This window comes from Pempheris klunzingeri, chromosome 22 (assembly GCF_042242105.1).
Source record: "Pempheris klunzingeri isolate RE-2024b chromosome 22, fPemKlu1.hap1, whole genome shotgun sequence".
Lineage (NCBI taxonomy): Eukaryota > Metazoa > Chordata > Actinopteri > Acropomatiformes > Pempheridae > Pempheris > Pempheris klunzingeri.
In genome coordinates this window covers 945,608-956,828 of record NC_092033.1, presented here as the reverse complement: position 1 = coordinate 956,828, position 11,221 = coordinate 945,608, and the positions used below count along the sequence as shown (strand labels likewise).

At 44.0% G+C, this 11,221-nt stretch overlaps 1 protein-coding gene and 1 long non-coding RNA gene across 3 annotated transcripts in view; one reads left to right on the top strand and one right to left on the bottom strand.

Annotated features, from left to right (window-relative positions):
- The first annotated feature begins 1,535 nt into the window (after window positions 1-1,535).
- nup50 (nucleoporin 50) lies at window positions 1,536-11,033 on the top strand. 2 transcript variants are annotated; one of them, XM_070854025.1, is made up of 8 exons: window positions 1,536-1,666; window positions 3,310-3,388; window positions 3,666-3,749; window positions 3,855-4,062; window positions 5,221-5,889; window positions 7,558-7,639; window positions 7,869-7,987; window positions 9,491-11,033. In XM_070854025.1, the coding sequence occupies exons 2-8, from the start codon at window positions 3,320-3,322 to the stop codon at window positions 9,688-9,690; spliced, it is 1,431 nt and encodes a 476-aa protein (XP_070710126.1). In that variant the 5' UTR covers window positions 1,536-1,666; window positions 3,310-3,319; the 3' UTR covers window positions 9,691-11,033. The 2 variants fall into 2 exon arrangements, with proteins under 2 accessions (XP_070710126.1, XP_070710125.1); XM_070854024.1 differs by having other exon boundaries at window positions 7,555-7,639.
- LOC139222061 (uncharacterized) overlaps window positions 8,358-11,221 on the bottom strand; it is a 295,725-nt gene continuing 292,861 nt past the window's right edge. The window contains exon 2 of the long non-coding RNA XR_011585906.1: window positions 8,358-8,387. This is a non-coding gene — a long non-coding RNA (uncharacterized lncRNA). The remainder of the gene's footprint in view (window positions 8,388-11,221) is intronic.

Here is an 11,221-nt window from a genome sequence, read left to right as displayed (position 1 = left end):
ATAACAAGTCAGGTGAAGACATTTGCTAATTATTGGACACAACAGCATCTTCTTCATAACGTCCATGTTGTTTCCACATTATGACTCAAAAGCTCATGAACAGCCAAAGTCAGAAGAACGACTTGCCATCTCAGAAATGAGGCCCTGAATGCAGCATTGAGTCTTAAATGATATAATATAATAATCCAGTCTAAGGAAAATACGTCTGTCTCCCTCTCCCAGCTGAACTGTCTCCAGCGTGCCGATGACTAACCCTAAAACTGGTGACATATGAGGAAATGGAGCGCTGGATGTGACAGCAGCCTCCCGTCAGTCGGAGTGATGTGTGAGGCTTTAAAGCCCTCCTGCCTCTCTCAGCCTCACATGCTGGCTGGCCTCTTTCCTTCTGCATTATACAGGTTCTCTCTTTTTTCCACTGCCAAGTCTTTCCATTTTCTCCCCGCCAGCTGGTCAAGGGTCTCCTGCTGCCGCCAGGGCCCACAGCTCACTTCCTACTTTCTCCAGCACCTGTTCCTATTTGGCAAAGCCGGCCGGGATCCTGAAAGCTTGGAGACGAGCCATCTGCTGCCCGGCTCTGCACCATTTTACCCCCCGATCCCCCGAGTCCCTGCACGCATCCTCATTCTTTCCTTTTCTCTCCCTGTCAGCTGTGAAACACGCAGCACTCCTAAAAGATGGAGGAAAGGCTGAAATGTGTTGCCTGGCAAATCCCAAAATCACCATTCAGCGGAAGGGGGAGGCTGTGATTCTGGACACGAGCAGCTGAGCTCGTTCACCTCCTGCAGGTGGAGCGACTGATAGCTGACACTTCTCATCTCACATCCTGGAAGTTATTCTGACTTTAGTGTGGCAGCAGTAGCTTATTTCTACTTCTACTTATTTCTACTCCACCAGAAATAAAGTTTAAAGCCTCTAAGGTGGAGGAAGAAAGGTGAATTCAGGCATCATGTGTGGTGGAAGAAGCACTCACATACTGACAGTACTTATACCTTGGTGTAGGAGTAAAACTACAAAAGTATCAAAAATAAAACTATTTATCATGCAGAATGGCCAGTGTCAGAATAATTTGTGTTACTTTATTGGATTATAATCATTGTTTATTCATGTGTTCATCATTTTAATGTTACAGCTGGTAACGGAGGAGCTCATTTTAATAACTTCATACACTGCTGAGTGTCATTTTACCCTCAGAGGATCAATAAAGTTTTATGTTGAGTCTTCATAATTCATTAGTTGATTATATTAGGCTATATATTAACAATCTAAAGAAACTAAAAATGGTCAAATGTGGTGGGATAAAAGCACATTATTTATTATTTATCTATATTATTTCATTTATATTATTATTTTACTTATATATTTATATTTTATTTGTTTAAAATATTTTCATGAATTAGTTTTTTAATTTTTTTTGGAAAAAAAAGAGAGTTGTTTGATGGACTACAACTCCCACGGTGAAGTGCACGCCGTGTCCTCTGCGCATGCGCAAAAAGGTGGGGCGCGCGAACCTATGCGGATGTGTGGCTATGTAAAATGGCGGCGTGAGAGGCTCGTTCAAAACAGACAGTGAAGGTGGTTAAGCTAACGTTACTGAGGCGGTGTGCGGTACGAGGAGCTGCTAGACAACCGTTCAGAGACAGAGTTTGGAATTCACGTTCCAGAAAAGGTACATTGACTTTAAGTTTGATTTAGACGTTTAAATCGGTCTGTATGGGGAGCTAATGCTAGCGGCCAGGCTGTGTTTAACGGGACGTTAGCGGCTAGCTGCTAACGTGTGGGCCCGGTTAGCTTTAATGAACCTGTTGTTAGCTCGCCGGCTAACATCCTGAGGACGGATGCCGGATACCCGAATGAATATGATCGTGTGATTTTCAAGCCTGCACAGTTAAGAGTGATCTATTCTACCAGGTGTTAACGGCTAATATGAGTAAAACATTATTTAGCATCTCCCCTGAGTTTGGGACTGATGGCTGTTCGCTTGTAAAGAAGAGCTAACTAAGTTAAGCTAGCAGGTAAGCTAGGTGTTTAACCCTAACTTCATCTTCACGTGACCGTTTGATGTATTTATGATCCTGATGAAGTCTGTGACTCTTTAAATGTCCGATAAATGGTCTAAACGAGGTATTTTCAAAGAGCCGGGTTACTGTGACACACCGGTTATCCCTTTCACAATGTTTCACAACACATTGAAGCCATCTGCTGCGTTCACGGACTTCATGTTTGTATTACTTTCATTAGTAAAATATTAATTACTGCCACTCCTAATGATCAGTATATCAGATACCGGGCAGGATCATTGTGCACTAGATAGTAGAGGTCAAGTCTGGCCCATATGTTTAGTTCAGTCTCACAAGTTTCATTATATTTGAATTGATTTGATTATTTATGGACCTTTCTGTGTCTCTGTGGTTTGTTGCATCATTTGGTTTGTTGTAACTCAAATATCTTCTCCTTTATTTGCTTTTGTCATCAGGCTTTGGTACAGAATAGTGTTAAATATACCTTTAATGTTCCCACAGCAAACACAAACCAGGATATGATTCATGTTTACACAACAAATGACTTGATAAAAGACAAACTGACTTTTATAATTGAGTCCTGTTAATGATCTGGATGTTTTGGGATGATCGGACAAATTCAAAGGATTTATATTGTCAATATTCCTGTATGTACGAGGACAAACAGAAGAATCTAAATACCGTTTCTCTCTCTCTCTTTAACAAATATCTAAATATCTAAATAATAAAATAAAACAGAAGATAGAGAAAATATAAATAAATAAGAATCAACCTAAATACAACAGTGTCGTGACACCTTATTAAGATAAGTATTCAGTAAACATTACTAAGTACTAACACAAGTGTTGATTCCTGATTGTAGTTGAGTAAAAAGAAGTAGTAAGAGGAAGTGAAGGACCTCCTCCTGTCTCTGTTCCAGTCTTATTATTAGATCCAACGGTCTTTATCACTGATGCTGATGATCGTTTGATGTACCTGGTTCAGGTGCAGCTCATTTTCCACATCTTACACACTGTCAGGATGTTTTTAGCATCTTAACATGTAGTAAAGGAGAAGCAGCTCCGTCTGTGTGACACAGAGCGACAGGGGTGGTGCTCGTATACTCACATAGGACGGCTGTTTCTCCGTCTAAATGTGGGGGGCAGACAGAAAGCAGATGTACTCGGTGCGTCCAGATGTAGTTTTTCTGTCGCTGCTTGTTGTTTGGCCTCGTCTGTGATCACCTGAGCTGCTGTGGAGATAAGGTGTTAACGTGTGTGTGTGTGTGTGTGTGTGTGTGTGTGTGTTACAGGGCAGGTGGGATGGCGAAGAGGATCGCTGATAAAGAGCTAACGGACAGGAACTGGGATCAGGAGGAGGAGGGAGAGGAGGTGAGCTGCAGATAAAGTGTAATAAATCCAAGCTAGTCCTGATGAACTGGTGGGACAGAAGAGGAACCAGTAGATGATGAGCTGTGTTTGTATTTGGGCATTTTATTCAGAGATCACAGTATAAAGTAGCTCTCCTCCTGTCTGCTGTAACCTGGAAATGTTCCAGTCGTGGGACTGATCAATAAATCACTCCATCTTTATTTCTATAGCACCATAACAGTGTTCTCTCAGACTCCTTCCATAAGGAGCAGGTCTAACTGCTGTTCTCCTCCATCAGGCCGGGACGTTTTCACTTGCAAGCGACGATGTGTTGAAGAATCGTGCGATCAAGAAGGCGAAGCGCAGAAATATTGGAACGGAGGTAAAACTGTCAAATATTAACGTGTCATTAAACCATTTTTAAAGACAATATTTCCCAAATCCAGATGTGCTGTTCTACATCTCTGGATGTGTTCTGTCGGTGCAGAGTGAGAGCAGCGGAGCCTTCAAAGGGTTTAAAGGTTTCGCTTTGAGCGCGGCGAGCGGAGCCTCGGCCCCGACGGCGTTCTCTGGCTTCGGGAACGGCGGAGGAGGCGGCGGCTTCAAGGGCCTCGGCGGTCTGACCAACGGGAACAGCATCACTCCTTCGTTCGGAGGTTTCTCATCTCCTGCTGCGACAGCCACCGCTTCACCTGGTGAGCAGAGACCCGTTCAATACAAGAGATTATTGGTTCTATTGTAGTCTGCTGTCTGTCTGCAGGGTGGACATGAAGTCTGTTGGTGTTTTTAAGGGCAGGAACACGCTGTTATTTAGATGTTCTCTGATTTTCAACATGATCTGGTGTTCTGTTATCCAGTCTGTGGTCGTGAGTGTGACCGACCTCTGACCTCACATGTTGGGTGTGATGATCGCTAAGCTAACTAGCTAACTGTTGTAGGTGGTCGTCAGCCTTCAGAGTCACCGCCAGGGAAATATGAAGAGACATTTATTCTCCAGGAAGCATAGAGAGCTGATTAGGTCTCAACTGATGATTATCAGTGAAATATACTTTGTTGATTAATTAGCCATTATGTCGCTCTCATCAATGCCACCAGACTCCAATGACAAAAACAGCAATTTTACCTCACAGTACACAGGAGTCGCTGGTCTGTTGCTGCCTTGATCAGTTAGTTAGTTTGTATTAATTTGTGTTACACAAATGTTGTGTTTGATCCAAACTAACTGTTTAAAACACCAAACTCACACATTTACACAAACGAACTAACTAACTCATAGGACCAACAACTGCTGTGTAAAATCCCTGTTTTAGTGAATGTAGTCTGGTGTGTGTGCTGTTTGTGGTTAAACCAAAAGGATCTAACACTTTTAGTGGACCTACTGTGATCAGGTGCAGTTGTCCCAAAGGATCACGTTGCAGCCATTGCAGCCCGTTTGGTGGCTGCTGGCTGAGGTGATCTACTGGACCAGTTCCAACACTTTTCCTACCTACCAGTCCTTTTTAAACCTGGTTCCTATTTGTTCAGATCTGGATGTCTGCGCTCTCCTGGAAGATTCCTCAGTCTGTTTTGTGTGTGACCTGGTTTTAGATCCTGTTAATTGTCTGAGCCGCCTGCCGACATGTGATGGAGTTGCTCCTCATTGTGGAGGGCTCCTGGTCTGGTGTTGGAGTGTAATGGAGCTGAATAGGGGGGGGCGGGGGGGGGGGGGGTCTGTGTGTTTGTGTCTCGCTGCTCTTTCATTTCACGTCGGCGTGTCGCTGCAGGGCAGGACGGGGGGGCTGCAGGGGGGGTTGTGCTGTCAGCCTGCTCTCAGCCTCACCCAGCTGCTCTCTGTCTCCCCTTCATCGTCTCAGGTCTAACGTTTAACGGCCCCACCTCCGCTGACATCACCGCCAAGCAGACCAATGGCTCCGCCCCGAGCCCGACTCAAAGCTCCGGCTCCTGCGGCAGCGGCGGCAGTGTCGGCAACAAGGAGTACAGCCGGCAGCTCACCGCTCTCAACTGCTCGGTGAGGGACTGGATCACCAAGCACGTGAACGACAACCCGCTGTGTGATCTCAACCCCATCTTCAGGGATTATGAGCGGCACCTGGCCAGCATCGAGCGGCAGTACGGAGCCGGAGCGGGGTCGGCCGACGGAGGCTCTGAGGAGAAGAAGCAGGCAGGGATGCTGCCAGCCTCAGCCACCCCTCCTCCTCCTCCTCCTCCCTCCTCATCTTCCTCCTCCTCCTCCTCCTCCACGGCGGCTCCGGCAGCTTTGTTCTCCTTTGGCAAAAATACGACAGAAGACTCGGCGCGGGACAAAAGCGCCGCTGCTGCTCCGATCCCCGCCGGCGTCACGTTTAACTTCGGGCAGAAGGTGGACAGCTCTGTTATCGGCTCCTTAGGGTCCAAAACGACTCCCCCCAGCTTCTCCTTCTCCTCCTCCTCCTACTCCGCCTCCTCCAGCCAGACCTCCCTGTTCGGGGCTCCGGGGCCGCTGTCCTTCGGCGGGAAGACGAGCGAGGACGCTCAGCCTGCAGGTACGCCGTCAGGAGAGCAAGTAGAAAGAGAGATGTTTATTCTTCAGAGAGCCGATAACAATTACTGTGATCACCACTGATCACTCATCGATTCACAGCTGGTGAAGTGAGACAAAACTTCTGGCTCCTGATCATCATTAGGTGCAGCCAGTTTTTTGTTTAGTTCATAAAAGGTCCAAAAAAAGTTTTCCTAAAAAGTCCTAAGTGTCCCGTCAGAGGACGTTCAGATCTAAGATACAAAAACAGGAAGTCTTCACATTTCAGACGCTTAAACCTGCAAATCTTTGGTGTTTCTTCTTTTAAACTAATGAATCAGTTCAAATCTACCACCTGATTAAGCCTAAGCTCTACTTCTGATCACTGAGGGAATTTAATAATACAATCAATAATTAAGTTTATCTCCACATTGATGGTAATAAATGATAATGAATACAAACCCGCAGTAAAAGATTTAAACTCTAAAATGTGTAATTGTCAGTGTGGAAGCAGTTAAACTGTGATAAATGTTAAACCAGGTCTGAAGTCACCTTCTGTCTGGTACAATTAGTGTAATCAGAGTAATGAGGAGTTATCTGTAGGAGGGAGATTAACGGAAACACTTTCATCAGATTAGATAAATCTGTTAATTATTTAGTCTGTGAACTATTATTATTATCAGAAAAGGTTCAAATGTTGACGGACACTGAAACCTGCAGGGTTAAAAGGTGTGTGTGAGAAAAACAGAATAGATTAAAGACTCTGCAGTAAATAATTCTAATTATAAATTATATTTGGTTAATTAGATAATTAACTTTTTGATATCCAAACCCTCAGAGAGCCTCACTGAGCAGATTTATGTTTAAAACTAATGTTTGTTTCACCAGACTCCATTAAAAAAACAGGAGATTTTAGCCGTCGGGCCGTCATGACACCCAAATATTCAATATCAATCAATATTGTGCTTTAATCTGTTAATCATCACTAACGTGTGACGGTAAAGTGAAAGTAAAGTGTGTGAAATATTCACCTTTAAGATGTGACTGGTGGATTTTTGTTGCTTCCTTGTAGATTAAATTCTGCCTGAATCAGTTTGTCTTGTAACAAATCTACAAATCTGCCCTTAAAAGTTGAATCTCTGCTGTTTTTTTGGTTAAATATTGACTCTAATATTCAGTTTACTGTCATATGAAAGAGAGAAAAACAGAAAATGTTGTGTTAAACCAACAGTGAGAGAAGAAATCATTAGAATAAATGTTTGTTTTACCAGAGTCCATTAAGAAAACATGAGATTTTAGCTGTCGGACCGTCATGAAAACCAAAGGAAACCACATCTGCAGCCTTTTAGTTCAGGCAGACGGCGATAAATCACCTTCATTGATGAGATTAAAGGTGTCGTTTCAACGATGATTTTAATTATCTGCTGATTGACTTCGTAGATTTAAACGTTGAGTTCATAACGTTTCAGCTCATTTAGGAATCTGAAAATTCACCTTCCTCGTTTTTTCTATTTAGATCACATTTATTTTCCTCAGCAGCTGTTCTGTCGCTCATTTTCTCAATTAATCGATTAGTTTAAGAGAAAAAGACTCAAAGTGAGACCTCTGTGTTTCCACGAGCTAAACAAAGACAGCAGAGACGATGGAAAATCCAACAGCTGATCGGTGAACCGTGTTTGTTTTGTTTTAGTAGAGAACGGAGACGAAGATTCGGAGGAGCCGCCCAAACCTGAAGTCAAGGAGGTGAAAGAGGACGACGCCTTCTACTCCAAGAAGTACGTCGGTTAATTAAATGTCTTCATCTCGTTAAACTGTCGGTTATTTTGTGTGTCCATCATCTCATGAAGACACACGGACTCTTTAATTATAAATCTTTCCATTACAACCAGAGTCCATTAAGAAAACGGGAGATTTTAGCTGTGACTGAAGCTGGAGTTTGTGCTTCAGTCTGTTGTTTATATCTGAACAAATCCTCTCTGACAGGTGACTGTTTTTGTTTGTCAGGTGTAAACTGTTCTACAAGAAGGACTCTGAGTTCAAAGAGAAAGGTGTGGGAACTCTGCACCTCAAGGAGACGGACGATGGGAAAACTCAGATGATCATTCGTGCCGACACTAATCTGGGTAAAAAGAGAGTTGTTTTTGGTCTGAGATGTTTGATTCTCACTGTTTTTAACACCAGAAGACGCAGAGTCGTGTTTACGGCCAAGAAGTTTGTACAATTAATTAATTTGTCTTTAGTAAATTAGCTGCAAAGTCTCGTTATGTTTAATATGTTCTCTATATTTTACTAATTTATTATAAATATTTTACTTCTTATCAAGAAAAGATGGAGAAATTTTAGATGTAAAAAGAAGGAAACTACATTTAGAGAAGATTTGAATGATGATTCGTCCTCAGTATTTTCAACATTAATCGTTTGGGCTTTAAAATGTCAGAAAATGGTCACAATTTCCCAGATTTAGAGGTGAAGAGAGATTCAGGCGGTGTTCAGCATCATGGAAAGGATCCCTACAGAGAGATCCTGGAAGATCCTTTTGGTTTAACCACAAACAGCACACACACCAGACTCCATTCACTAAAACAGGGATTTTAGATCATGATGGGTGGAGGCAACAAACATTAACTGGTGAAAATGAAGGTGAAAAAGGAAAAAAGTGAGAAATTATTAACTGATTTAATTAATTTAAAGCCAATTTGATTTTCTTCCTGTTCTATCATACAAAATATAACATTTTTGTCGTTGATGATATCAGTGCAGATTCCTGGCAGATTCATTCACATTGGCACCAGACTCCATTGAAAAAAACAGTAATTTTACCTCACAGGGTTTAAGGACCTAACTCTACTTCTGGACCTGCCATCCGTCATTTAGACTCCAAAATACATACAAATAATAAATAAAGTTAGTTTGTACAGCATCTTCCCAAACAAACGTCCAAAGTGCTCTACGTGGTTGAAGCAGGAAATGAGACACAAGAAGATTCACAGTAATGATAAAACCAGTCACACCTGAGAAATGGCAGCAGGGTTTAAAAAGAAAACGTTGTGCTGTGATGTGGAGGTGAAGGTGATCTGGTGGTCGGGCGGCGCCACCTGCTGGTCAGAGGGAGGAGCTGCTGCCTCACTGTAACTCTGGAGCCAGATTACATCCAACAGAAACACCTTTTCTGACCTGAGCTTCCTAAAGCAGGGCCAGTGCAGGTGCGGTTGCCATGGTAACGCTGCTCCAGCTCAGGTGAATTAGATTTTTTTTTTTTTTTTTTTAGGGATCTGATAAACGTTCACACTGGATCCACCACCTGGATCTCCTTTCCTCCTTAAACACCACACGTGACGCACGACTGGATTAAAAGTTAAATAATAAACTAAAGATCCTTTTGGTTTTAACCACAGACACTAACTAATGTAATTCTATCTGAACTAACCCTTTAAGACACCAAACTCTCAAAAGAAACCAAAGAAACGAGCCGATCGAGGCCGCAGCTCCTAAAATGACTGCTTTTGTCAATGGAGTCTGGTGGCTGTGAACAGAGCAACATTCTGTGGTGTTTTTAGAGGCTGTTAATGATGAAGGTGACGGCTGCTGTTTAAATCTGTGACCCTGACCCCCCCCCCCCCCGTTAGGAAACATCCTGCTGAACATCATCGTGCAGTCGTCCATGCCGTGCTCCCGGGTCGGGAAGAACAACGTGATGGTGGTGTGCGTCCCAAACCCGGTCGTCGACGACAAGAACCCCAGCAGCCCCGTCCCCCTCCTGATCCGGGTCAAGACGGCCGAGGACGCCGACGAGCTGCACAAGACGCTGGAGGGGAAGAAAGGCTGAGACCCCCCCCCTCCTCCTCCTCCTCCTCCCCCCCCCCCCCTTCCTCCCCTGAGCTTTTAGCAGACTTCACCTGGTCATCTTCGGACCCTCCAGATCCCCCCGTCAACCTCATCCCGTCGGTTTTATCCACACACACACACAAGTATTAGCGCTTAAAGGGACAGTCCAGATTGTTTTATGTGTGGTTGTATGAAGTCCTCATCCATAGTCAGTGATGGGGGGGTTTTAGCCTCCTTTAAAAAAAGGGCCCCCCTAAAAGAATCAACATCAGTGTATGTGTGCGATATATTTAGAATATTTTAACTGCGTCTCCTCTCATACTCAGAATCACCAGACTCCATTCACAAAACCAGCTATTTTACCTCACAGAACAGAGGGCGTCTGCTGCTCTCCCGCTGCCTCCATCAACAAACTAACGAGTCAGTTTGGATCCAAACTTGACATTTAACGCACCAAAGTCGCACAATAACATGAATGAACGGACCGATGGAGGCGGCGGTAGACGGGCAGCTCCCGGTGTCCTGTGAGGTAAAATTACTGCTTTAGTGAATGGAGTCTGGTGGCTTTGATAAATGATATCCTACAGCTAAAGTGCCTTTTTTTTTTTTTTTTTTTAAGGAGGCTAAAATCAGTGTTGCCTCCGAGGTGACTTTGAATAAGGAGCTCACTCAGCCTCACCTCTAACAGTCCGGACTGCCCCTTTAACTCCTCCTCATGAGTCACGTCCCTCGGTTGCTCGCCACAGATTGGTTGTCATACTGTGAACTGTTTATTTTTAATCACAAACATCAGAGGCAGGTTGCCGCCGTCGTCGTCGCTCTCCGACTCGGCTACATTCCTCCCGGTCCGCCGCCGCTGCTGCTGTTTTTATTGGACGACGCATCTGATCAGTTTAATTTGACTGTTTTAATTTGGTCGTCGACGCGAGATGTTCACCACTCAGTCTTTTTGGGGAAACCTCCAAATATAAAAGCTCCAGTCGATTTGGTTTTACAAATTAAATACTCGCAGTAACAGTTAATTTTCTTTTTTTAAACGAACGTGTCGAGGACTTAGCGTGTCTGCGGAGTGTTTCTGTCGCTCTGGAAACTATTTATTGTGTCGGCAGGATTTGAACTCTGGTCGAACGTCGTGTGAATGTTTCCCCCCCGAAGAGCTTCTGTGGACGGGAAGCGTGAACCAGGCCGGTAACTCGTCTTTATTTCCTGTAAACCTGGACTCTGTCGTTGTTTTCCAAGTGTCCTTTGTGTGGCCTTCGGTCGGGCCTTCGAGATGAGGCATGCTGTCATCGTCTGAGAACATTTGTAAAGACATTTATTGGCAAATAAAAAGGAAACAAACTACCACCGCCTGCTGCTCTTTGCTTTCTGCTCTCACTTTTAGCTCCCGCTTCGACAGCGAGCCTTAAAATCCCCAAAACGCCTCCTCACATGTTCAGAGACGAGCTGGAGCTCCTCAAACATCCTGCTCAGTCTGGTTTTTCCCTGTAAACTTGACCTGTTTCTGACTTTTAGCATCAATAAATCAATGA